The sequence below is a fragment of the Crinia signifera genome, chromosome 4 (genome assembly GCF_055691185.1).
Source record: "Crinia signifera chromosome 4, ASM5569118v1, whole genome shotgun sequence".
NCBI lineage: Eukaryota > Metazoa > Chordata > Amphibia > Anura > Myobatrachidae > Crinia > Crinia signifera.
Window position 1 is genome coordinate 18,293,620 of NC_139220.1, and position 27,447 is coordinate 18,321,066.

Sequence of the window (27,447 nt, forward strand, 5' to 3'; positions counted from 1 at the left end):
CACAGGCGGAGGGCTGATGCACATACAAATAATAGTGATGGCAGCTGCTCTCACAGGCGGAGGGCTGGTGCACATACAGATAATAGTGATGGCAGTTGCTCTCACAGGTAGAGGGCTGGTGCACATACAGATAATAGTGATAGGAGCTGCTCTCACAGGTGGAGGGCTGGTGCACATACAGATAATAGTGATAGCAGCTGCTCTCACAGGCGGAAGGCTGGTGCACATACAGATAATAGTGATGGCAGTTGCTCTCGCAGGCGGAGGGCTGGTGCACATACAGATAATAGTGATGGCAGCTGCTCTCACAGGCGGAGGGCTGGTGCACATACAGATAATAGTGATGGCAGCTGCTCTCACAGGCGGAGGGCTGGTGCACATACAGATAATAGTGATGGCAGCTGCTATTACAGGCGGAGGGCTGGTGCACATACAGATAATAGTGATGGCAGCTGCTCTCACAGGCGGAGGGCTGGTGCACATACAGATAATAGTGATGGCAGCTGCTCTTACAGGCACGTACAAATAATACGCGGCACTGTTGCATAGATGCATCCGTCAGATATATGTATTGGATTTCCGATAAAATGCAACTTGAGTGTCAGGGCCTAAAATGTAATCACTGCTACCACAAAACAACAGCTCAATAACACAAGCCAGCAGCTTGGGGCAGACTTACAGAGAATTCTGTCAGCACTCAAGGAAGATATATTATATCTTTTTGTTCTTTTTAATTTTAATATCAAAATATAGGCTATTTTACCTCTGTGCACACTCCAAATAATGCATCTGACCTGGAATAAAACTCCTCCTTTAGAGAAATGACCACCATCTGGAAGTGCTCTCTGGTGTGCTCTCTGATGTAACTGGTCACCTAAATGTAGATCCGGAAAAGAAGATATTGAGTTTTAGTCCGTTTGTGTGTTTTCACCTATGAAGCAAATTGATTAATAAAAGCAGGTTACCAAGTGTGAGAGTAAGGGAAATAAATCTAGAATTACGGGGCCTAATTCACGGACGCAGCTGCTCAGTGTATATTTTTTTAAATGCTAATGCTGCAAGAAGCGTCTTGCGCAGAAAGATGCCTCCTACAATCTTGTGTGATCCGCTGCTGTGTCCGGGAATGCAGCATCGGATCATATGGGAAAGCATCGTCCTCTTAGAAACTCTTAAAGTCCTCCCATACACTTACGAGAAGTCTCATAAGAATTCCCTTGATCCGCCTGGGATCGCATGCGGTCCTTTAGCAGGAAATATATTGCATGTAATCTAATTCCCCACTGTCGGAGGGCTGCCCGTGTCGGAGGTCGGACCTACAAGCATGGGACTGCGCATCGGATTGGATCAAACGTAAAACACATCCGAATTGGCCACTTTCCACCTGATTTCTCAGCCCGATCCGTCGGAATTGGGTGAAAAGTTGCCAAATCGGACAAGTGTTTGGCCAGCTTAACGTTACAAAAAAAATGTCCGATAATTTCACTTTGTCTTGGCCAGAAAACCTGATTCGAAAGGCTTAGACTCTGGCCAGGGCATGCCTACGAAACAGGGTGGCGTCACACCATCGGGTTTGCGTACTGTTCTGCATCAGAATCATGGTGTGTATGCATCTCCACGCGGGTCTGCTAGGCGGGATGCGGTCATTCGTCAGACTGCATTTAGGTCTACAGTCATTAGGTCGACCCCACTAGGTCGACTGGCAGGAAGGTCGACCTGACTTAAGGTCGACATGGGCCAAGGTCGACATGACTTAAGGTCGAATTTGCATAAAGGTCGACATGAGGAAGGTCGACTGGTCATAAGGTCGACATGGGTTTTTCACTGTTTTTTGAGCCGACATGTGCCGACAGGCGGTATTTCATGCCCTACCATCCACTAGGGCGTGGTGGGAGAATAAAATAGTGTGCCCAGCGCAGCGAGGCACCGTGCCCGAAGCATCGCGAGCGAAGCGAGCGATGCGAGGGTCCGATTCTCATTGCCAACTGTGTCGACATTCGGATTAAAAAAACAGTGAAAAACCCATGTCGACCTTATGACCAGTCGACCTTCCTCATGTCGACCTTTATGCAAATTCGACCTTAAGTCATGTCGACCTTGGCCCATGTCGACCTTCCTGCCAGTCGACCTAGTGGGGTCGACCTAATGACTGTAGACCTAAATGCAGTCTGACGAATGATCCCATTCCTGCTAGGCAGTGACTTACTTTGCCAATGTTACTGTTATCCAGGGCCGCATCTACCTCATCTAAAATGAAGAATGGAGCCGGACGAAAGCTGTAACAAAGAGAAAGAAATGTACCAATGATTACGTTTATTACACCTTCATCTAAAACAAAGCATACATTATATTGCTATATTTCGCAAAGTTATTGTATGCCATGTGTATTGGCCAAATGGGCATTGACTATGGCTTTATCAGCTTACCATGGTCCCCAGGTCTTTGCTATTTTGTAAGTAATCCCCACTGAAGGGTCTATCAGTCAGTTACAGTATCGTGGCTTTCACGTCACACCACCTCGGTGGCTGCAAAATCTTAATTGTATAGTAAAAATATAGGGACTTGTTGCAGAACCCTGGTATATATACTGTATAATGCACTTCAGTAGTAATTCTGTAGTACTATCTGGTCAATAAAGGCATTATTCTCATGTGTCTATAAAATGCTCACTAATGGGTTACTTTTGTCGCACATGTAAGAAGAGGAGTTGTATAGACTATAAACTTGCAAGTGGCAGCTATTCCCAATAATGTAACTGTTTTAAAATCGCAACTGGACACTACTTGCAGACCTTCTGTCCTCTCAGCCCGCTCTTGACCGCCAGGCTAAACAAGGTCAGGTGCCAGGCGATGGACATCACTTTTAATAGGACGTATTTTATTCCATCCAATGGACGGCACATATGCTTCAAGTGAATTCAAAGTTCATGTCACCATCCTGAATGCGGCCCGTTGTTTAATTGCCAAACGATGGAAATGTATTGATCCTCCCTCTGGCCAGCGACTAATAAATAAAATATGGCCAGTGGCATCCATGGAGAAAATATTTATTTATTAATTAACAGTTTCTTATATAGCGCATACAGATTCCGCAGCGCTTTACAGAGAATAGTTGAACATTCACATCAGTTTTCTGCTCTTCCCATTAGAGTAGCCACTGATTTACCGGAGTACACCCTGATTTACCTATTTATAATTTTTTTTTTTTTTCTTTCTGATCCCTGCGGTTCGGGCCCAAACTCGCTCTCTTTCTATCCCCTCCCATTTCTCCCCTTATCCTCCTCTTCTTCTTCTCTCCTTTTCTTTCTTCCTTATCTCGTTTCCACATTTTTTAAAAATATTTCTTCTATTTGGTTCACAACCTCATTTGATGCTTTGATACTTGTGTAGTTTCACGGTGGCACTTCCCTGCGGATCGCATCGCATGCAAATACCGAATGCGCTTTGCATATGATTTGCATACGTTTTGATACGCATTGCTTTTTAGTATGCCCCCACTATCCTAATTTTTCCCCAATTTTCTATGTATTATTCGCATCCATGTTTCACTGTCTTTAATTGCAAAACTAAAAATAAACTTGTTAAAAAAAAAAGTTCATGTCACCTTATTGTCATGACCTATCTAATAGATCCATTATACTCCAATGAGCATGGGAAAGCTTATGGAATATTACAATAGAAGGTAGTATACAGAAACTGAGGGGTAGATGTATGAAGCAGTTACAGGGGAGGAGAAATGATGAAGTGCCTGGTACTTTATCACCGGCCAATCAGCACCTAACTGTCCCTTTTTAAACCCAGCCTGTAACTTAACAGTCAGGAGCTGATTGGCTGGTGATAAAGTACCAGGCACTTCATCACTTCTCCTCCCTTATCACTGCATAGAAACATAGAATTTGACGGCAGATAAGAACCACTTGGCCCATCTAGTCAGCCCCTTTTTTAAACATGTTACCTCAAGCCATATTTGATCCTTATATTTTTGTAAGGATATCAATATGCCTATCCCAAGCATGTTAAAATTGCTCTACTGTATTTGCCTCTACCACCTCTGATGGGAGGCTATTCCACTTATCTTCTACTCTTTCTGTGAAGTAGTTCCTCACATTTCTCCTGAATCTTCCTCCCTGTAGTGTCAGTGCATGTCCTCGTGTTCTGTTGCTAATCTTCCTGTGAAGAATGTCTCCCACCTGTACCTTGTTAAAGCCCTTGATATATGTGAAAGTTTCTATCATGTCCCCCCTTTCCCTTCTCTGCTCCAAACTATACATATTAAGATCTTTTAGTCTTTCCTGGTACGTTTTGTGATGTAGGCCATGCACCATTTTAGTTGCCCTTCTTTGTACAGTCTCTAATGTATTTATATCCTTCTGGAGATATGGCCTCCAGAACTGAACACAATACTCTAGGTGAGGTCGTACCAATGACCTATACAGTGGCATTATTACTTCTTTCTTTCTACTGCTTCATACATCTACCCCTCTATGACATTGGGAGAGCACAATGAGGATGTGCACCTGTATACAGGTACATTTTGGCCAAATAATGTGCTGCATGGCAGCGAGTAACTGCGATGGGATGAAATTGTTCCCTATGGATCTTAAGAAAATTATTTAACAGGCAAGAACAAAAATGTCCTCATTATAATTGGGCTAAGGGGCTGTTAGTGTTGTAGCCTTACCTGTGAATAGCAAACACCAGAGCCAGCGCAGCCACGGACTTCTCTCCACCAGACAAGTTGTCCATGGGCATAAAACGTTTTCCTGGAGCTACACAGTTATAGCCAATTCCATCAAGATACGGCTCCTCTATATTCTCAGGACTAAGAAAGGCCTAGGAAAAAAAAGCTCAGGCTAGATGACGATATCCGGCGTGCCCAAGTCCCTAAGCTGTAGGCTGCGTATACTATTACACAGGTCACAGGATCCATGCTGTTTCTAGTTCCAGAAAACAAAATCATAAAACTGATCCTGTATCATATTTTTTCCACATATTGTAATACAATTCTACTGAACCAAGGTTATAGAACTCTATTATTTTATATGGAAAAAAGAGGATGGGTGGAGCGCTGTGAGCAATAATTGGTTAAGAATAAATTTATAACATGAAAAATTTATTAAAAAAAAATATATAAAATAATCAACTAGTGCTATGCACTGAGTAGGTATAGGTTTAGAGTATTGGACACAATGTGTTGCACAAATAAACAATATGTAACGAATTACATTATAGAAAGATATGCATTGATATGAAAGATAAAAATAGATAGGTTGTAAAACTGGGTCTGATACTTATGGTCTGAAGTCCCGTTTACCCCAGGGTGGGGAGACAGAGGTACAGTTGGGGTGATCCTGGGATCATTCCTTGGATTGCTGGGAATAATGGGAGTCCATAAACCTTGCCGGATTTTTCACGCTGGAGGATGCGGTTAGAGCCCCTGATGGAGTGTGGGGAGTCCTCAACAGTATTGCGGAATTTGTAATCCTGGATATGCAGGTGGTGGTTCCCAAATTGGTGTTAAAGCTTTGTAGCCCAGAGTTGTGGTACTCAGTCTCCAAATGACTGTGTTGCAGATAAGTAGTAGGGAGGGATCAGACCAAAGATGCCCAATTAAAATCAGCAGGTGCTCCCTGGAGGGAGCACCTGCTGATTTTAATTGGGCATCTTTGGTCTGATCCCTCCCTACTACTTATCTGCAACACAGTCATTTGGAGACTGAGTACCACAACTCTGGGCTACAAAGCTTTAACACCAATTTGGGAACCACCACCTGCATATCCAGGATTACAAATTCCGCAATACTGTTGAGGACTCCCCACACTCCATCAGGGGCTCTAACCGCATCCTCCAGCGTGAAAAATCCGGCAAGGTTTATGGACTCCCATTATTCCCAGCAATCCAAGGAATGATCCCAGGATCACCCCAACTGTACCTCTGTCTCCCCACCCTGGGGTAAACGGGACTTCAGACCATAAGTATCAGACCCAGTTTTACAACCTATCTATTTTTATCTTTCATATCAATGCATATCTTTCTATAATGTAATTCGTTACATATTGTTTATTTGTGCAACACATTGTGTCCAATACTCTAAACCTATACCTACTCAGTGCATAGCACTAGTTGATTATTTTATATATTTTTTTTTTTAATAAATTTTTCATGTTATAAATTTATTCTTAACCAATTATTGCTCACAGCGCTCCACCCATCCTCTTTTTTCCATTTTGTAACCGTACCCGGGGACTGACACCCCCAAGTTAGGAGCAGCTTGACAAAACAACCCACAAAGGCGCCCTCTAACTACTGGCCACCAGGCCACGAGTTAAACCCCCATTTTCTCTATCTATTATTTTATATAGCGCATACATATTCCGCAGCGCTGCACAGAGAATATTATGCCGTGTCTTGCCTCCTGTCATGCAAGATCACCCAAGCGCAGTTCCGCGGCCGTCACAGCCAGTTGCAGTTCTGTCACGGCCCGACAGTGGCAGCTGTGGGAATAGTCAGCACCACTTACTGTTCATACATTTACCAGTACATCAGCACATAGCAGCGCCGATAGAGACTGGGGTACATAATGCCAAAAGCAATGAGCAAACCCCCCTGGCATCATACATCCATGAAAGCTATACCCTGTAACGGCTGGTACTACACCTACCACAGAGCGGGCAGATACAAGAGGTTGGGTGGCAGCCAGATTAAATTCCTCTGTGGATCGCGCATTCTTTTCACAGTTCAAGAAACCTCAACTCCAGAATCTTTCAATAACAGACCCAAGACTTAGCTCTTTACTCAAGTTTTTTTACTATTTAATTAAAAAAAAAACAGATACAGCCCACATGCTTAGTTCTTTGTTCTGGTGATCTTTTTTCGTTTCATGTGCTTTTATTACTGTTATTATTTGTGGTCTTATTATTATTCCTGCAGCCACGACTGGGTGATCCTTGAAGGACCGCCCCAAATTATGTCTAGGGAGGGGGGTGAGGGAGGAGCGGACATGCCAAGCAAGGCCTTCTGTGATCCTGAAACCACTAAAATTTAATGAAAACAAAAATTTTTTAGGAAGTCTACGAGAAACAAAAAACAGCCTAAATACCCTAAACTAATGCTTTGTGGAAGCAATTTTTGAAATAGGGCGGGAGGGGTGTTTGGTATGTAAAGAACTGTTGGGAATGTGCGTTTTGGGTACAGTTGGGGTCATTTACATCTTTAATGCATTGTGCCACGTACTGCCACGTGGGTATCACTCTTCAGTGGATCACAGCAGAAAAAACCTGAGCTTTTGCCTGCACTTTTCCGTTGCACTTTACAATTAGAAACAACAGTGATCAATCAAACTGGGTAAACACAGACCGGCATCGAGGTAGGAGGGCCCTGCTCGCAACCTTACAATCTGTCATTTAAGATGCGTGAACAAAGTAACTGAAGTGATACGAACCTGAGCACTGACGTTTCTGCAGAGCTTCTTGTAGATTTCATCGATAGCTACAGAAACGTGCTCAAAGCAGTGGATGAAAAGATCATATCTCTTCTGCTTCACCTTGTCAAACTCTCTCCTGCACAGAGTTGCTTTCTTTCTGCTGGCCTCAAACGCTGTGAGAAAAACGAACGCACGGTCAGTAGAATTGGAAGCGAGGGAATTCTGTGTAGTACAGCAATAGGCATATCGCTCAAAGCATTGATCTAAAAGGTAACATTAAGAAAACTATTGGGCTAATGATAAAATCGTCCAGGCTCGGTACTCTTTAGAACAGGGGTGGCCAAACCTGTCCTCAAGATCTACCAACAGTGCATGTGTCTCAGGCCACCTGTGGATCTATAGCAGGAATGAATGCAGCAGGTTTGAAAATGTGACAGTTAGTAATGACTACAGCTGTGCACCAGCTAGGTGGTCTGGGAAATGTGACAGTTAGTAATGACTACAGCTGTGCACCAGCTAGGTGGTCTGGGAAATGTGACAGTTAGTAATGACTACAGCTGTGCACCAGCTAGGTGGTCTGGGAAATGTGACAGTTAGTAATGACTACAACTGTGCACCAGCTAGGTGGTCTGGGAAATGTGACAGTTGGTAATGACTACAGCTGTGCACCAGCTAGGTGGTCTGGGAAAACGTGGACCGTTGGTAGATCTGGAGGACCGGTCTGGCCACCTCTGCTCTAGACAGTTACATTCTGCTATATTCAAGATAATTTCCATTGCAAAGAGATTGACAAAATACACTGGGTTAGCCAGAAATGCACCATTTTCAAGGAATCCATTCAGGGCTTCTAGAGAAACCCCTCTTTACACATGGGTTGCAACATTGTGCAATATTGTAGTGCTCAAGTTCCCATTTTTACAAAAATATGCCTAGTGTAGTGGTTCCCAAAATGTTTTGAATCACGGCACCCTACAGTATCAGAATTGTGTTGACGGTGCCCCCAAGGCCAAAAGTTTGTTAATGAGAAATTTTGAGGAAACAAAAAAAATAAATATATAATTTAAGTAATTTTCAATCTTGGCCACTATTTCCGACAGGGGAAATCGAATCTGCCGCCTACACAATGCTGCAGTTTCAGGCAGCATTGAAGGCGGATTTTGACAAGACAGATCCGACTTATAAACCAGTTGGATCTGTGGTGTCAGAAACGGTCGTGGATTGTCGAATTCAATTCAGATTGTCAAATTTTCGAGAATCCGCAACCCAGGATTCCGACTATGGGGACATTTATGACAGTTGGAATCCCGCATTGAATACTGCCCTTAGTGTTAATGTAATACTTACAGTAGGTTTCGTTTCTGTTTGTCCACATAGATTATGTTTGGCAGCCGCCATCAATGATTTTGCCTATTACATTGACCATAAATATTTTGAATTAGTCCTAGCACCACTGCAAGTTCCCCAAGGCATCCCAGGGTGCCACTGGCCTAGTGGGTGTCCAAGCGCCACCCTGTGGCCTTGTCTAGTATCATTCTTCCCCAGCATTTTCCACTAACCCTTGTAGATACTCCTGTAGCAACTGACCCAGTGGTGAGGAGAGGGAGGGGGGGCAGTTAGTGAGAGAGAACAGGCTGCTGCAGCAGTACAGCCTCTCTCCCCAGCTCAGCACACGCTGCTCAGTGCCGTGTGCTGAGCTGGGGAGAGAGGCAGTGGCAGCCTGTCCTCTCTTCCTGTGTCCAATCCCACCCACCAGCACCCTGCACCCCACTGCCGCCCGGAAAAAAAAAAGAATATAACTTTTTCTTCAGAGGGACATGACCACGCCCCTTCTTGTGACCACGCCCCCATTTTTACCAGGCCCGGCGGACCTGTCGGCGCCTCTGAACTGACCCACTGTAGTGTTAATTCTCCCTGTAACATTACCCCCCATCCCTGCTGCATATTCCTATAACCCCTTTAGCACTTCCCTTCTAGCACATACTTTGTACATACTTCTACATACTTGCCCTGACTGTGCCATTACCCCCCTTCTAGTAGAGCCCGGTGCTACAAAACCAGAGGGACACCATACTCCATTCTTACCACGCATCTTTAGAAGCAGGGCCTGCTTCGCTTCATTAAATACAGGAGACCTCACACACATTTTGTTCTCTGTATTTCTTGAGCTGGTTATGAGACACCTCCAATTTTTTTTCTTCATATTATTAAATATTACACACAGAAGCCTGCACAGACCACTCTGATACATGCAGACATCTGAAAACTCGCAGCACAGTGGGTCATTAGCGGTCCCCGCGTAGAATCCTGACACTATGGCCAATGACATCTATACTCCTGGATGTGGCTGCTGAACTATACCGTTTGTAAACTCGCATAATGTGTAAGCACTATATCGCTTGTCAGGGAGTTCCAGCGAAATCGTTGATGACATTGCATTGTTTGCGGTGTCGTCTGTGTGTACCCAGCATTAGCATACCTCCCAACTGTCCCGCTTTCCAGGGGAACAGCACATTGTTTGTAGACGTGTCCTGTGGCGGCAGGGGGTGGGTGTGTGTGTGTGTGTCAGTTGGGAGTCACCTGCTGAGAAGCGGTGAATTGGCCAAGTACACATCCAGCCGCATGACTGGGACTGAGCATTACACATTTTTCCCAAATCTTTACCAACTTGTTGCCAACTGCTTTTGAGCGTATACTGACACCTTGTGGAAACTCTGATATACTACATGATAAAAAAAATAATAATTGAAAGGTAATAAAAAAAAAGTGTCATCAGTTCCTTGGGACTTTCCTCTTGTTTATAAAACTGATCCTATAGCTATACTAAAAATATATAGTGTGTATATATATATATATATATATATATATATATATATATATATATATATATATATACACGTTGGGGAAGAACCGTCACTCAGGTCTAATCTGTGCTTGCAAAGCTGCAGTCTTTGCTCAGGTGCCGGCAGCTGAGGGGTTAATTCCTCAAATACACTATAGAAATGAAGCGGCACTCTGAGGCTGTTTAGTAGGTAAAGATCGGACCAACTTTAATCCATAGCTTAGGCAGCTATCTACATTTCGGGGTCGGCACACCCCGTTGCATACAATATCGCATCTCATTGCGTCTCGGTTTTGCGATGAGATCTAGTACAAAAAGTATGTGCTGCACATACTTTTTGTACTAGATCTCATCTCATCGCAAAAACCGAGATGCGATGAGATGAGATGCGATATTGTATACAATAATTGTAACATGTATGGGCACCTTAAGCTATGGATTAAAGTTGGTCCCATCTTTACCTACTAAAAAGCCTCAGAGTGCCGCTTCATTTCTATAGTATATTTGTGCCCTCATAGAGGGCCTTACCCGCTCCCGGAGTCCGGCCACGCTGCCTGGGGGAGATTCCGGCAGTGCTAGGCGCTGTGTGTCTCCCCCGCCGAGTACCCCTCTTGACCAAGTCGTGGGGGAGTTCCAGCGCCGGCAGGAGTGATATGGCCGCCCATGCTGCCGTCAATGATTGACAGCGGGGCGGCCTCAGCCGCATAAGCGGCTCGTGTAAAAAAAACAAAAAAAAAGCTTCATATGGGATTACCTCAGGGAGGTAACCCCTGCTGATAAAAACGATGCGACAGCTTCCTGCTGGCACCAACAAAAAACTGAGGAGATCAGCCTGGAGGCAGGGTTATAGGGGAGAGGGCGGGGGCATTCTGGGAAACTTCAAAAGAGCTTCGCTGATTGGTGCCACGGACCCCTGGATCCGCCTACAACCCCGATGTCCCCTGTGGGACCCATGGATCCCGAAGAAGAAAAGGCCCTTTATATCCGCCCACTTTCTCTCTGTCTCTATGTGTCACTTAATGCTGTGCCGGTTATATTGTTGCGTAGAATATAATGCTTACCATTTGAGGTTTCGTTAAACTTGTTACTGACGTTCTGCAGCTTTTCCATCGCCTTTAAGTTTGGAGCCGCGGTTTTTAGTAAACTATTTTCATGGTCGATACATTCTTGACGCATTTTCATAAGTTCAGCCGAGATTTCGCTATCGGTCACTAAGCCCTGTCATGGGAATACAGAGCGCACTGTATAATCAGTAACGGTGCAGAATGTAGGAATATAACAGAAACCCTACCCTACCCTACCCTACGACAACATGTAACAGGAACTATCGACCTTATAGACAAGAGGTTCGCAGAAGAAGAAATCCTCTGCCCAGCTATTTACCATCATAAACCAAGGTGATCAGAAAACCTTGTCGACAATACTATTATGTATAATACAATTTATGAAACCATAAGCTGCATGGTGGGTGTCCCGTGTATAATCAGAATGCACTATGTAACTCCATCATCCACACTGTGCAGCGGCTGTGTACATCACAGATCATTACAGGAGAGAACTCATTTTACTGTGCATCCCTACGGGTGTATGAGGTGAAATAAAAAACACCGGGCAGATGTATTACACCTGGTGAAGAGATAAAGTGGGAGGTGATAACGCACCAGCCAATCAACTCCTAACAGTCATCTTCCAAACATAGCTGATTGTGTGGTGCGTTGTTACCTTCCACTTCATCTCTTCCCCAGGCTTAATACATCTGCCCCAATGTGCCTGTAATGTGCCACACTTATGAGCATTCCCACATCGTTTGAAAGGCACATTGCCAACATAATTTGCAATTGGCTAATATAAGTCTATGATAAGGCCATGGGCGCTGCCAGGTGTAGATAGGGAGGGTTATAGTTATAGGGGTAGAGGGAGAGGGGGGGTGGGGGTGGGTTAAGTCTAGGCACTAGAGGTAAGTCACTAAGGGGGAGGGTTAAGGTTAGGCTGCGGGGGAGAATGGTTAGGCATTAATGGGGAGGGTAAAGCCACATACACACGGGGCAACTGCTGCCTCCGCGCTGAGCGACGAGCTTAAGCATGATCGCTCAGCACATCGTGTGACCCTAGCAACGCTGTGTGCTGAGCGATCGTGCTGAGCAATCTAGCAGGAAAGACCATGCAGGGCATACACACGGATTGATCCATGCTCCATTTCTAAGCAATCTAGTCCAGGGTTGCCAACCCTCCCGGAATGGCCGGGAGGATCCCGAAAATCGGGTCCCCCTCCCGGCCCCCCGGGAAGGGGGGGCAACCCTCCCGGATTCCGGCTGTCCCCTCCCCCCCTCATGTACCTGGTGGTGGCGGAGGCTTTAAATTGCCGTGATTCGCGGCATTTCGGTGAAAGGGGTGTGGCTAAATATGCAAATCACGCATATTTAGCCCCACCCCCCTCCCCGGAGACCCGCATATTGCAGTATTTCCATTACTGGGGGCAGGGACTGATGATGTCTCCCTCAGGCCCCGCCCCCAGAAGTGATGTTGACAGTCTCCTCTCCGGAGAGTAGATTGTAAAAGTCTGCAACCCTGATCTAGTCAGATCGCTTAGAAATGGGGCTGATATCACTTGTGTGTGTGCCCTTTAGGCTGGAGAGGGTAGGGTAGGATTAGGCTTCAGAGAACCCTACAATGATTTTACACAATGTCATGTGAATACGACCTTTCGCGCCAATATATTGTTTGTACATTTTGTAAAGTGGCAAATCGTATGCGTTTTCCATCCCGTGAGTATCGGTCCGGAGACCCTAGATCACTAGCGCTGCACTACTGATTCATCGGAATCGCATGGAATATGGAGTGTTATTTTGTGCATGCAACATATCGACCGGCATTTCCAGCCCCCTAATCCAGCCCATCAAATATATTGATGGTACAATTGTATACCATAAGATATACTGCATGCGATTTATCGTAGCTTGAACAATCGCATGTATAAATCTAATGCAAAAATAGCACAAAAGTACAAAATCCTACTGGAATCACACCCGGGAAGGTTCAAGGGAAATCGCATCTGATTTCAGTTCTAGTGTATGGGACACATTAGAGTTAGGGGGGTAGGGGGAGACGGTAAGTATACTTGCCCAGCCCCAGTCAGGATTGTGATCATCAGGGCTGCCCTCAGAAAATGTGGGGCCCGGCACTGACAAAATCCCCCCAACCCCCGCCATGTATTAATAGGATACCTGCGGCACCAGCAGTGGCTTCTCCGGCTTGGTCTCCCGAGTCCTCCGGCATTCTGGGCGCCTGCACTGTAAGCTGTGCAATGACGTCACACCATGCGTGGCTTACAGTGCATTCCTGCTGCACTGACTATGTATGTCCCCGGGCAGCAGGAGGATCCGGCCGGGCCTCGGTACTGTCTATGTGCGGTGGGCTGCGGAGGACCTGCTGCCAGAGCGTCCGGGACAGTTGTACCCAGAGCACCCCACTGTCGGCGGCCCTGCTGATCATCGGAATGTTGTTTTCGGTCTGCTGACTGCCGGCATCCCATCCGCCGCCCTCCTGTTTGTTTTACGTCCGCTGATTATATTTTTTCTTAATGTGCTCTTGCAAACCACGTTTCCTCTACAATAATTGTTTATCGCAATGCAATTACTTTAAGACTTGGTTTAATGTTAAATTTGGATTTTGCAATCTTGACAAAGTTCTACCCACTGAGATATAAAAACTATAACGAGAATGTTCTCATTTATTTGATTGATTAATTATTTTTAAGCATCAACCAATCATTCATTTCAGTAGTCATAGTTTACATATTCCTATAGGACATGCAGCATAGAGGAATAAAAAACAAAGTTTACCTTTAAATCATTGGAAAGAGCTCGATAATCAATGCAAATGTTCTTTTCTCTTTCATAAATATCTGCAGAGGCCAGAGTACTTTCAGATTCTGTGTCCAGCTAAAAAACAGAACATGTTTTAGAAGGATATTGCCTAAATCCTATTATTTGTCCCTAAGTTTAGAAGGTTATTGGCGCCTGGTTATGGTTCCTGCTCCTATAATGGGAGTAATTATTGGTGTCCTAGTTTATTTTAATTTATACAAATTATTTATCAATTCTGTGAGTAAAGTGCAGGAATCTGTAAGTGTTAATCATACAGTAAGTCCCACATCAAATAGTAAAATCATCAATGCAATGGTTAATGTAGCACCGTTATAAAAACTTGGGGCACACCTGTCAATGGCCATCCCTGGGACTCTTCTGGACAATTGAAAAGGTTTTAAATGACAATTATGAAGCATTTTTCTGAAGGATTTCAGCTGCAATTTTTTTTAAGAGCAAAATCAGGTTAGATTTCCATTTTCCCAAAATGAGCGCGTTAAATCTAACATTAAAATTATATGTGAAAAGCAAAATGACAGAGTATGTGCAAAACTAGCTACTGACCGTGGCTTCGCCCGAGATGAAATAGTTGTCACCGACATTTTTTATTTTGTTTGAAGTGTTATGGTCGAATTGCCTTGTTTCGAGAGTGTCCCACATGACCAGCAGATGGCACCAGCACCTGCACACCAATGTTACTGTGTGCCTGTGCACGGACTGCTATTCTATTCAAGTGAACGTGGGTCCAAAGCACCTCTACGCCCACCCTGTACCTTCAGCGTGCATGGTGCCGCACCTATTTTTGGATTGACGATGCCAATACATTTTATTTTCGTTATTGCTCAGCCTTAGGGGCCCACTTATCAAACCATATTTGCGGCTAAATCCCCGAAAATGTTTAGCTGCAAATATTAAGTATCTCCTAAATGTATCAAAGGGGGACCGCAGCAGGGATCTCCGATCCCTGCTGCGATCCTCCCTGCAGCGCCGCCGGCCGCATCCCCATTCTGATATGGCAATTGCCCATTGTAGCCTATGGCTACACTTCGCACTGCCCGAGCAGGGCAGTGCGGTAAGAGGGGTCGGCGGGCGTCAGCGCATAACCGCGCATGGGCTGACCTCCCGGCTTCCGGGTTAGGGCTTCGCAGGGACAGGCTCCTATCGGAGCCCTGTCCCTACGCCCTTAAAAATGATACATTGCCCCCCTGGGCAGTAATATTCTGCCCAGATCGCATTGTAAAATGCGATCTTGATAAATGCGCCCCTTTACTTGTCAGATCAAGATGAAACAAAGTGCAGGTTATTTCTGAGAGTTTTTGTTGAAAAATGATTTCATGAAATTCAGTTCAGTAGTTTTTGTGCTGATAACTGTAGCAGGGGCTTTCAACCTTTTTCAAATCGCGGCTCACCAAACAAGATTTTAAAATTGTCATGGCACACCATCAGGCCCTCGTATGAACAAAAAAACAGTTGATTGTCCCCATATGAAAAAACAATCACACTGGTCCCCACAGGAAACAGAAATAAAAATACATTTGCCCTTACATGAAAACAAGAGACCAGTAAATAACAGTTGAACTGGTGGTGGCTGTAAACTGGTTTGGGCATCTCCAGATCTGGGGGCACATTTGAGAACAGCTCAAGGCACACTAGTGAGCCACGGCACAGAGGTTGTAAAACGCAGAACTTTAGCATAGATAAAGAACTTTAATAAAAGTATAGAATGGAAAGCCAGCCTTAACTATTCTATAATAGAAATAGGTACTTATGTAATATCTGGGCTCCCGGTTTTCTTATGAGACCGCGTGCGCTCGCCACGCTTCGGGCACGGTGGCTCGCTGCGCTCGCCACACTATATAAAATCAACTCCATGCGTAGTTGTATAGTAGGGGTATAAAAAAATGGGGTGCATTTAACATGGGAGCCCAGATAATACATAAGTACCTAGAAATATTTATGTCCACTGCAATCAACAGGTGTATAAAGAGGGAGGAAGCTGATCTCTCGGAGTTACATTTAAAAGTAACTAATAACCCTTTCACATTGCAAAAATAACCCGGGTCGATCCCGGGTTATTGCCGGATCGAGCTGGGTCTCTGTGCCAAGAAGAAAGGGCCCTTTCAAATTTCCAGCATCCCAACATTCAGACCCCGCCCCCAATGACGCGTCAATTCTCCACCCCCACCACCCATCTGGCAAACCTGGCAAATGCCGGGTCAATGTGAGGACCTAAACCTCTCAAATCCTGGGTCACTCCCGTGACGGACCCATGTTCAAATCCCAGGTGAGTCCCAGCATTTGCAATGTGAAATGTGCAAAAAAACCAGTGCTTTACCTCTATATCTGTGATGTCATCCAGGGAGCCAGCGAGCAATGTTACTTGTATATCTTGTACTTTGCAATCCAGAAGCAAATTGTGTCTTTCTAATTTCTTCTGTTCTAGCAGACTTTCAACAGTCATTGTTTCCTTCTGCTTCTTGCCCACCTCCCTGCAGACAACACACAAATATATATATACAATATATTACAGAAAGGCTGCTGTTGTTTAGTGCCGGCTCTGTAAAGTACATCTACAATGTGTCTGCTTTTGATAAATAATGTACACTTGTCTTTAATTGAAAAAGCAAAAATAGACACTTGGGGGTTATTCAATTAAGGGACATTTCGTTGACAGTTTGAAAATTAACACACGGTCAAAAAAAAACACACGGATCGGCAAATTAGTTGCCGATACACATGTCTTCAGCAAAATTGCAGATGTTTTATAGTTTTTTCAACGATGCCAATTACAAAAAAAAGAATTGAATTGGCATCGGCAGAAAAAGACTAGAAAATGGAAACAATTGAATACTGAAGTCCGTTTGTTTGGCTAAAAAGTCTAAAAAGTCAGAACACAATGAATGATGACAGATTGTTATACGATTTAAGCATTTAGATGTATTTAACTGTATCCTGGAATTCTGTTACCTGCTGATAGTCAACAGTTTCTTTCGTATTTCTTCAACAATCTTCTGAGCATCCGACACCTCTGATTTCTTAAGAGTTAACTGGTTTTTGAAGTCTTGTTGCTGAGTTAATGTTCTCTCCACCACGTTGCGAAACCGAGTTTCATCCTAAATGATGTCAGTGAATCACTTTCAAATGTAAACCGTTACACTTTTTTTATTTTATCAGTCAAGGTTGTAAAATAAATACAATTAAAAGTGACCTATCTTAACCCTTTGATTGCCAACGATGCTGTGAGAGATCCTCAAAATATCTGCCAAAAATGCCAGCACGCTGTGAAGTATTTATTACTGTATATTTGCGTTCCATGTTTTAGTGCGGTTGTATTACCATTACTGGAATAGGCGATGAATTTCTGGTGGGTGTTCAGATGTAACTGCCATTTTTTAAATCTATCATGTAAGATATTTTCTAGGTTGCCTTTATAGAACAGTGAATGCACCTTTTTAAGCTTGGCGATTTCCTCTTCTTCATTACCCAAAGCGTCTTTTAGCTTTTTCGTCTTTTCTGTCTCTTTCTTAAGCTGTCCGCGACTATATCCAAGTTGAACTTCTAAACGGGTCGCATGGTTTTCAAATTCGAGCCTGGGAAATGGGGTAATTATGAATTCATCGTACTTTATCTACATTTACTGTAGAATAGCACATCTGACATAAAACAAGATTTACAAAACACCATCGCCCCCAAAAGGAGATCCGCAGGTACAGATACAGACACATAAGCAGTACTATTTTTCTGGAAAAATAGGTTCAGGAACTCTGGGAGGTGTTTACAAAAACCTATATCGATAAATTATATAAACACACATATATAAAATTCTGAAAAGAAGCCACTCAAGAAGAGCTTAAAAATAAAACTTATTATATGGAAAGTACGTCATATTTAATTAGCGGTTCAGAAACTGAGGGGTAGATGTATGAAGCGGTGATGAGGGAGGAGGAGTGATGAAGTGCCTGGTATCACCGGCCAATCAGCTCCTAACTGTCCCTTTTTAAACCCAGCCTGTAACTTAACAGTCAGGAGCTGATAAAGTACCAGGTGATGGGGGTCTGTGCATGCGCGAATATGCTAATTAGCAAATGCCTTCGGCGGGTATCACACTCGCCAAGGCGTTTCGCTGTCAGTGGAGGGAAGGGGGCGAACAGGGGGCTGGTGCAGAGGAACGGCACCCTGGGAATGCAGGCAGGTCGACGCCTGCTCAAGCCATGCGGCTGACGTCACATGACATCAGCACCCGCCCCCTTTACCGCCATCTTTGTCAGAAATGTAAAAAAAATTGCGAAAAGAATCATTCGATGGTCGCCATCGAATGATTTGTCACCTGTGCAGCCGCATGATAAAGGATGTGTAAGCTTACACATCCCCTTGCATGCAAATGCGGGGACTCGTGCGGCGGTGGGGTCGGCTGGTGGCAGCGTTTACCTTCGCTAGACTGCAAACATACGCAGCCTAGCGAACAGGTCTGAACGAGGCCCATCCTTCCTTGAGCATCGGTTCTTATCCAATGGCTGGAGAGCGACAACCTTCCAACAACAAAGTCACAAAGGTGCTTGATGTCTTCCATCTAAGACTGAACTTGCCATAACGACTTCCTCCGGGGTTTTTATTTTATTGTAAATACACAATTATTTATTTATCATAAACTGCAGATAAATGTTATAAACGGTATATCACAAATACCCGCAGTAACTCATAATTCAATTCCCTAATCATCATAGTCAAGTAAAAAGACCTTTTTCTGTCGGTTTCTTGGTGTTGCTTCACATACTGCTCCTCGTAATCTCGAATGTTGGCTACTCCAATCTCCTCACAGAATCTCCGGAACACTTTATCCTCTACCTTTAAACACATATTAATACATAAGCCCGCTGTACTGCTTTGAAAGGGAGAGTGAAAAATCAAAGACGGAGACTAATATATTTTGAATTACTAACAGTTTGTGGTGAAGCCTTTTACTTTGTTATTTTAATAAAAAAGTTCAGTGATATATTTGTTAAATGACAAGTATATACTGTAAATGCCCAATAACAGTACTGTACTTATATAAACTATGGATAAATCCAATTAAACTATCAGTATATTTTTTGAGCGTGCGTGCGTGCGGTGGGGTTATTGGAGAATATCCACGCAAAAACACAGTGAGAGCATACAAACTCCACACTGCAGCAAGCAGGTGAGCATTGTGGATTACTTAGAAGACTAAAAAGCCATTCTTTTGGACTAAGAAAAATAAGATAAATGTTATTACCTGTTAAATCCTTTTCTTGGCATCCATAGGGCACAGCTTTTACACTGGGTATTGATGGGGAGTCGGAGTCTGGGCATTAAACGGTTACGTTTTTTTCTCCCAGCAGCACAGGCTCCCTCTCTCCACTATACCCCGCCCCCAGCTACTAGACGACCAGTTATGTTAACAAGGACAAGGAGTGGAAAAAGAAGAAGGATAAGAAAGACTGACACACACTCAGATCAAAACATGGAAGAAAAAAGGGTAATCAGTTCAAAACCCTTACAAGCCAGGGGTACCCAATGTCCCCTATGGATTCCAAGAAAAGGAGGGCTTAGATCCGGATAAAAGCTTGGACCCTGTGCCAGAAGATCTGGGCTAAGAGGAAGGAGCAGTGGTGCATTGATGGAGAAGACCTGCTTAACAAGCCATTGAAGACCGCTCGCCACGAGGATTAAAGTGCTGCCTTTCAACTTCAGCTTGTGGAGAACGCGTCTGAGTGCCAGATGTAGCAAGCTTCAAATAGTGGAGAGTGATAAACAACCAGCCATTCAGCTCCTAACTGCCATGTTACAGGCTGGGTTTGAAAAATGACAGGTAGGAGCTGATTGGCTAGTTGTTTATCACTCTCCTTTTTGTCGCTTTTTGAAGCTTGAGACACCTAGCCCTGATTCATTGAAAATGGAGGGAAGATGTATATGAGTGGGAAGGTCCACTGGGCATCAATGTCTGACAAGCCCCAGCAGAGAAGCAGGAGCTGAAAGATGTCTTGGTGTAAGGCTCACTCTCCCTAAAACCATCCGAGTTCGACCGGCATCCCGCACCTCCGGCGAATTCGGACTCTATACACCCTACCGCTTGAATGTAGACCACTCTCTGCCAACTAAAGAATGTGACTCACCTCCTTCATGGCACAACAACTTCAAGTGCCCCACTGATGTTTATGTAGGTGACATCTGTCCAACTGAGCCCTGACCGTCTGATGATGGAGAAGGGGCTATGCCCGGCAAAGAGCTCTGTAAACTGCTCTGAGATTTAGAAGCTGTCCACCAACCCTAAAGCTTTTGCCCACAAGTCACCGCCTCCCACCCTCAAAGACTTGCACTGGTGGTGAGCAGGACCCAGTTCTAGATTCAAAAGGGTGGCCCTTGTCTAGTTGGGTCTGTTATAGCCACAGCAAGAGTGAGAATGACAGCCTGTGACTTGAGACGTACATGGGATTTGTTCAACTGAGTCAAATCTCCATTTGTCAAGGACAGGAGTACTCTGCCATGTCACAATTTGGGACCAGAGAGACAATACCTGCATGCAAGAGTGGATCAACACTTCACAGTGACTCAAGAATGTGCAAACTTGGTCTACAAGGACTGACGAGCGTCCATGAGGAGGAATACGTTCTGAACTCTTGTTTCCAGGAAGGTATCGAAAAGAACTTTCACAAAAAGGAGCCTTTCTTAAGAGTCTGCATTGGAGCGCAAGGTACAAGCCACAAGGCTCTCCTGGCAGACACAGCAGAAGATGAAATCTTAGGTATTATAATGACGATCAATGGCTGCCTTGTCAAGATAGGAACCTGCTTCACATACCTGTATGTGTTCCAGAACAGAGACTATCTTCTAGAGAGATTCCACCTATCGACCAATGACTATAGCCATTAAAGCCTATGCAAGGGCTGGTGGTGCGATAGCTCATTCATTATAGTAAATCACCTTAAGGACGTTTTTCCGCTCCCTCTCCTTCAGATCCTTAAGGGAGGAGTGTTAGGGTGGCCATACACACGCAGATTTATCTTCAGATCTGGCTGGTTGGAACAAAAACATGGTTATGGATGAGAGCAAATGACAGTTGACCATTTGCTTGGAAATGCTGGAAAACTGACAAACTGTCAGTCATCCATAACCATGTTTTTGTTCCAACCGGCCAGATCTGAAGATAAATCTTACTAGTGTATGGGCACCTTTAAGGATCAGAAGAGTAGTCGATTTGCCTGGCTGGGTGATGTGAGTATCTACCTGCAGGGGGAATTCCACTTGGTAGCTGATAAAAAGCAGCAATGCGCTTAGAAACTTGGAAGCCCTTGTTAGGATAAGACCATGTTTCTGATAGGAGGTCTTCAAGCTGCGCAGAGAAATGAAGCTCAGCAGCCACCTACTTCTTTAAACACCAAGGCATCTGAATGGTCAGTGTCCCTGATCAGAAGTACAAACTTGACTGCCTTGATCAGGGCCCCAACATCCATGTCCGAAGCCATGGCTATGCCCCCTTGCCATGCCAGGACTGTCAACAAAGTGGGTAATTGTTCCTTCAGATTGTTGGAATTGAAAAATAAACAGGAATCTACCAGCATCAATCCATCTGTTTTACTGTACTATACCAAAGTTCTGCTCTTTATCCACCTCTGCTGTATTCTTTTCAGTATATGACATTATTTACTTATTATTCAATAACTGATGAAAGCGTCAAACAGTGAAATAATTATTTTACTTACACACAAAGCCATAAACCAAACTACACCAACATACATATCTTCTCTTATCTCAAAATATCATCCAACACGACCTCTACGCTCCTCCCAAGATCTGCGTCTCTCATCCACACTCATTACTCGCTCCCATTCCCGACTGCAGGACTTTCTTCGGGCTGCACCCACTCTGTGGAATGCCTATAAGCGTTCCCTAAAAACTCATCTCTTCAGGCAAGCTTATCAAATTCCAGAACCAGTCATAGAACCTTGCATTCTGGTGGAATCGATGCAATAAAGAATACAGTATCTATCCTTATGTATCAATACCTATTTCCCTATAGATTGTAAGCTTGCGAGCAGGACCCTCCTACCTTTTGACTGTCTGTAAATACCCTGTTTTGTTGTATCACTGTCCCCTATGTAAAGCGCAATGGAATATGCTGCGCTATATAAGAAACTGTTAATAAATAAAATAAATAAAATGTATCCACCTTATTCATTTGTTCTTCAATATCTTCAATTGTCGCTCTTCGTCTTTCAAGTTCCTCCATCAACATTGCAAGTTGAGAATCAAAATTTAGGAACTCACTTTCCAGCCTGGATCTCTCCTGCAGACGATAACAGAAATGACATAAAGAGGAATAGGAAATGAATGAGTACAGTCAGTGGAATCGCTACAGGAGGGGATAAGAGGAATGACACCGAAATGCCGGCTCCTGCTCAGTGACGGCTGCACTGTAACATTATGTGCAGCAACTGGCTCCTATCACTGTGTAGGAGCCGGCAATTCAGCCAAAGAAGTTTCCTGGTGTATCCCGCATCTTCCAAAACCTAGAGTGATGCAAATGGGGTTCTGTGGTGCAAAGCCACCCCCTTCTGAGGGTACACACACAGATCACTCAGAGCAGGACTGGGTGTCATAGGAGTAAGTGACGTTCCTGAATACAGTACAATGTTATTCTGTAGTCTGAGCAATATAAAACTGATGTTTGTCATTATTCTTCTTATTATTGTTGTTACTTTTACTACAGATGGAGACGGCCTCCTTTAGCGGGGGTCTGGCGGCCGGATCGCCAACCACCAGCCCCCGGAAGGGGACGCGCACATTCCCTTCTAACTGAGCTCCCCGCCGCCGGTCCCCACCTCCCCCACACTGGGAAGCGCGTCTCAGTCAGGTGGAGCGCCATCTCGCCAGCGGGGGCATTCTGGCGAGCTCCGGCGCTGGCTGAGAGGCACTCCATCTCTACTTTAAGGCGTAACATCTCGGAACTTCAAAATAACCTTCTGTTACCCTACTTTTATATATTTATCTTATCTATAATACCCCAGTAATAAGTAAAATGAAGCAAGAATACATAAGTAAGAGTAGAAATGAAGGCCATTCATCATTATTCACAATTCAGATCTGCTAATTCTGCTTTCTTTCAGGAATTGTTACATTCTCGTTAGATTTGGATGCCAATCAACCTTAATGAGAATTCACTAAGACTATCCTTATGTACAACAGAGATTTCAGTCCACAGAGATATTGTAAGGTCGGTGGTGGTGGTGTTGTGAAGAGGAGGCAGGTATAAATCTGAATGCCATTCTAATTTGAGAATAAATGAATACAAATGTACTTTATTACCGCAAAGAGGTTTGCAAGATGTTTCTTCTTAATGGCTTCCAGCTCGTTCTGAGAGTACTTGAGACGAGTTTGGGTCCCCTGCGCTTGAGCTTGCAGTTGCTTTAAATCACTTTCCTTCCTGTTTAACTTCATTAGCTCCTAAGTGAATTAAATTAGTTTTAGAGAATATACATAGATGCCTATAAGAATAGTAAATGGGAGCGGCAGTGTGATATTTACTTTCAGCTCGTTCATCAATGTATCTCTCTTTTCCTTCAATTCGTTTATTTCCTTCTCATCCCAGCGTTTAGCTTTGAAGCGCAAGTCACTTGATCCTCCAGATATTACACCCGATTTCAAGAACAAAGTTCCATCCAAAGCAACAACCTGAATAACACAACATTTATAATGAATAACACAAAACAATAGGAAGTTTCTGCTTTTCAAAAACAGGTGCAGCTGAATGTCTGGGGCAATCGCCAAATACCACAAGGATTAATGTAAAACAAAACCAAATCAAATAGTGGCACCAGCGCACTTAGTTGGGATTTTCAAAAGTGTTGAAGATGGTCACGGTTGTCTCCTCCTTGGAATTTTCGATCCTCAAGAGTAGCTCAAAGACACGAGAACACAAGACGCTCATGGTGCCCCATCAATGGGTTTCTGAAGAGGTATTAATCTGTGTTTTGAAATAAATATATAGGTCTCTCTCTCAGGCCAGGTTCGTTTGTATGTTGTTACAAATAAAATTCTCCTTCCTCACCTCATAATTTCCGTATGGGGCCTTGAGGGAGGCTTTGAGCCGAAACGCGTTGTTGGTACAGAAGAGTGTGTGACCACTTGAGAACTTGGACTGTGACTTTTTGTTGGACCTTATCTGGATGGTGTTACCCCAGTTTGACATCCACCACCTGATGAGCAAATACAAGCGTCTCATGTTTAAGGCCCCATACGGAAATGATGAAGTGAGGAAGGAGAATTGCTTTTCATTTGTAACTACGATCTGGTATGATTTCACAATTCCCAACTGCAATAGGTGCGGTGCTGCCACTATTTGTTTTGCTGTACAACATTTATAATGCCCAGTGGGGATTTACAGTTGTTTTGCAGAGGTCAAGACTCTCAATCCACCAGATAACCTGAGAATAGTACCCAGAAAGCAATAGAAATTGTGGGGCCCAGGACTGGCCAAATATACAGCGGCAACCCCCCCCCCTAAAAAAAAGTCTGTCACCTTCTAACTGGTCATGGCACAATAGTCGAAACAGCCTGCAATACAGTGTAAAACCGTCTGCAATACAGTATAAAACAGCCTGCAATACAGTATAAAACGGCCTGCAATACAGTATAAAAAGCAACCACAGTTCCTACGCTGCTTGAAACCACTTGTGCAGCAGCTTGACTGCCGCACCCATTTTATGAGCAGCAGCCAGCCCAGGTCGGGAGTAGCTCAGAGCAGCAGAAGGGCTGGAGAGTTACTGTACTCAAGCACAAGAGAGGAGGGAAGCAATAGCCCTGTATCAATCCAATGTCTAGGGCGGTAGCGGGCAGCAGCCGCTGTGAAGTTGTGAAGTCGGAGCCGCCTTGCTTCCTCCATGGGGCTCTGTATGTGCAGCGCAGTGGGGCGGGCTGCAGACTAATCGCCGCTGTTAAATGAGGGGAGATGGCGGCCACTGCCGACCAGAAGACCCGCGGGCGCGATGGCGGCTATGTAGACAAACGAAGGGAGGTGCTGGTAGACATGCGGGGATATAGCTGCCCGGGCCCTACCTTCTGTCAGAGTGGCCGGGCCTGGAACAGTTGTCCCCATAGCACCCCCCTGATGGTGGCCCCGAGAGGGATTGTGCTCGACTTAAAGGCATCTCTGAATCTGTCCATTAATGAGCAATCTTTTCACTCTGCTTTGTAGTAATGCTTTATACGTCTTTTGAGACATACAGCAAACATCAAAGAAATAATAATAAACAACATAAAATAACGAGCAGGCGATGTGGAAGGTACATGTACAATACGTACTTTAAGCCGTTCCGGGCCATCGAATGCAATGTGTCTCGCCTCCTGTACGGTCTCACACACCAGGCCATTCCCACACACAAAATGAATGACCTTCTTTAGATGAGCACTGGAACACTGAATGACATCAATCATCATTTTGCAGCCTTTTATTTGCCGAAGTTTTTCGTTAATTGGTTTTATCTGCAAATAAATCACATCCTTATTTATAGCGATCAATCAGGAGAACGCAACACCTTATAACCGGGATGGCCAAACCTGTCCTCAAGATCTACCAACGGTGCATGTTTTCCAGGCAACCTGTGGATCTACAGTAGAAATGAATGTAGCAGGTTTTAAAATGTGACAGTTAGTAATGACTACAGCTGTGCACCAGCTAGGTGACCTGGGGAATGTGACAGTTAGTAATGACTACAGCTGTGCACCAGCTAGGTGACCTGGGGAATGTGACAGTTAGTAATGACTACAGCTGTGCACCAGCTAGGTTACCTGGGGAATGTGACAGTTAGTAATGACTACAGCTGTGCAGCAGTTAGGTTACCTGGGGAATGTGACAGTTAGTGATGACTACAGCTGTGCACCATTCTAGGTTACCTGGGAATGTGACAGTTAGTGATGGCTACAGCTGTGCACCAGCTAGGTTACCTGGGGAATGTGACAGTTAGTGATGACTACACCTGTGCACCAGCTAGGTGATCTGGGGAATGTGACAGTTAGTGATGACTACAGCGGTGCACCAGCTAGGTGATCTGGAAAACGTGGACCGTTTGTAGATCTCGAGGACCGGTTTGGCCACCCCTGCCTTATAGTATAATGAATTTTGAAGATCTACTCAACTATAAACTAAGGGGTTCTGTTTACTAAGACGGGATGTAGCCCCTAGCAACATATTTATATAGCACTTATTTATAAAGCACCTTCTAGAAGACAATAGATAGATTCTGACTGGTTGCCCATGGCAACATCCAATCTTCAATAGAACTCTAAATTAAAATACCTAAAATGTAATACAGTTAATTAAAAAATTAGATTTATGTAATTGCGTTAGTCCTTTTATCTGAATCCATTTTGGGAAAATAGTCTAACATTAAAACTTACGGATTCCCTGTACCATCATTCTGCTACATGGGCGATGCTATGATATCTGGGTATATTGTGCATACCAATAGTTATAGCCAGTGGCATAAGTCCCAGAGGTAGAGGAAGCATTGGCATCCAGACTCCAGCTGTCAGGGGGGCACCAAGGAGGAAAGACCGAAGGAACTGCTGAGCATGGACAGATTTTTCTCTGCACATGTTTGAGTAATATGCTGGAGTCACTGCTGGCTGCGGTCCTTCCTCACAAGCTCCCTTGTTAAACTCCCAACAGGAGCTATGGGGGGGGGGGGGGGGGGGAGCGCAACAAAGTTATGCTCGCCATCTATTCTATTCTCCCTCTATGGGGGTCGTGGACCCCTACGAGGAAGAATACCCGGTGGGCGTCGGGACCCCGAGTGTCGGGATTTTAACGTCGGTGTAATTACGGTCGGAATCCCGACTGCCGGGCACCCATCCGGCACCCGAGATAGCGTACAGTCCAATGAATGTCTTCAAGGGCTCCGACAGCAGCCAAACCAGCGACCACAGTAGCTGTGCTATTACTGTGCTTGACTGCTACCAGGTCACCTATAGTTGGGAGTTTTTTTGGGGGGTGTTTTGTTAAAATTGTTAAATGCTGAATAAACAGCTTCACTTGCAGTACTTGGGTATGCTAACCATGTCATTGGGCAGTATTCAATGCCTCAGATTCGCCGTATTTTTACAGCGAATCTGGCAATTCGCCGGGGTAACAGCGAATTTTCTGTCAGAAAAAACAATTCGCCCTATTCAATGGAGCCAATTCGCCATATACGATTCGCGGCAATTTCGAGGGTGGTTTTCAATGGGGTTTTTAGTGGAATTCGCCGAGAGTGTATCCAATGCTCAAATGGAGAACTGCTTTCTTCATTGATTTTCACCATGATTCTC

General features: G+C 44.4%; 1 protein-coding gene across 2 annotated transcripts in view; it reads right to left on the bottom strand.

Annotated features, from left to right (window-relative positions):
• Positions 1-27,447, bottom strand: part of SMC1B (structural maintenance of chromosomes 1B) — a 56,141-nt gene that overhangs the window by 5,018 nt on the left and 23,676 nt on the right. Inside the window, exons 11-24 of one of the 2 annotated variants that reach the window (XM_083181287.1) lie at positions 25,444-25,623; positions 23,668-23,814; positions 23,449-23,586; positions 22,313-22,429; positions 18,863-18,969; positions 17,573-17,714; positions 17,092-17,237; positions 16,460-16,613; positions 14,101-14,199; positions 11,320-11,476; positions 7,438-7,592; positions 4,678-4,829; positions 2,204-2,273; positions 795-874 (exon numbers count right to left, since the gene is read on the bottom strand). In XM_083181287.1, the coding sequence (XP_083037413.1) occupies positions 795-874; positions 2,204-2,273; positions 4,678-4,829; positions 7,438-7,592; positions 11,320-11,476; positions 14,101-14,199; positions 16,460-16,613; positions 17,092-17,237; positions 17,573-17,714; positions 18,863-18,969; positions 22,313-22,429; positions 23,449-23,586; positions 23,668-23,814; positions 25,444-25,623 (1,844 nt within the window). Of the gene's footprint in view, positions 1-763; positions 875-2,203; positions 2,274-4,677; positions 4,830-7,437; positions 7,593-11,319; positions 11,477-14,100; positions 14,200-16,459; positions 16,614-17,091; positions 17,238-17,572; positions 17,715-18,862; positions 18,970-22,312; positions 22,430-23,448; positions 23,587-23,667; positions 23,815-25,443; positions 25,624-27,447 lie in introns of both variants that reach the window. The other variant, XM_083181288.1, reaches the window with a different exon arrangement.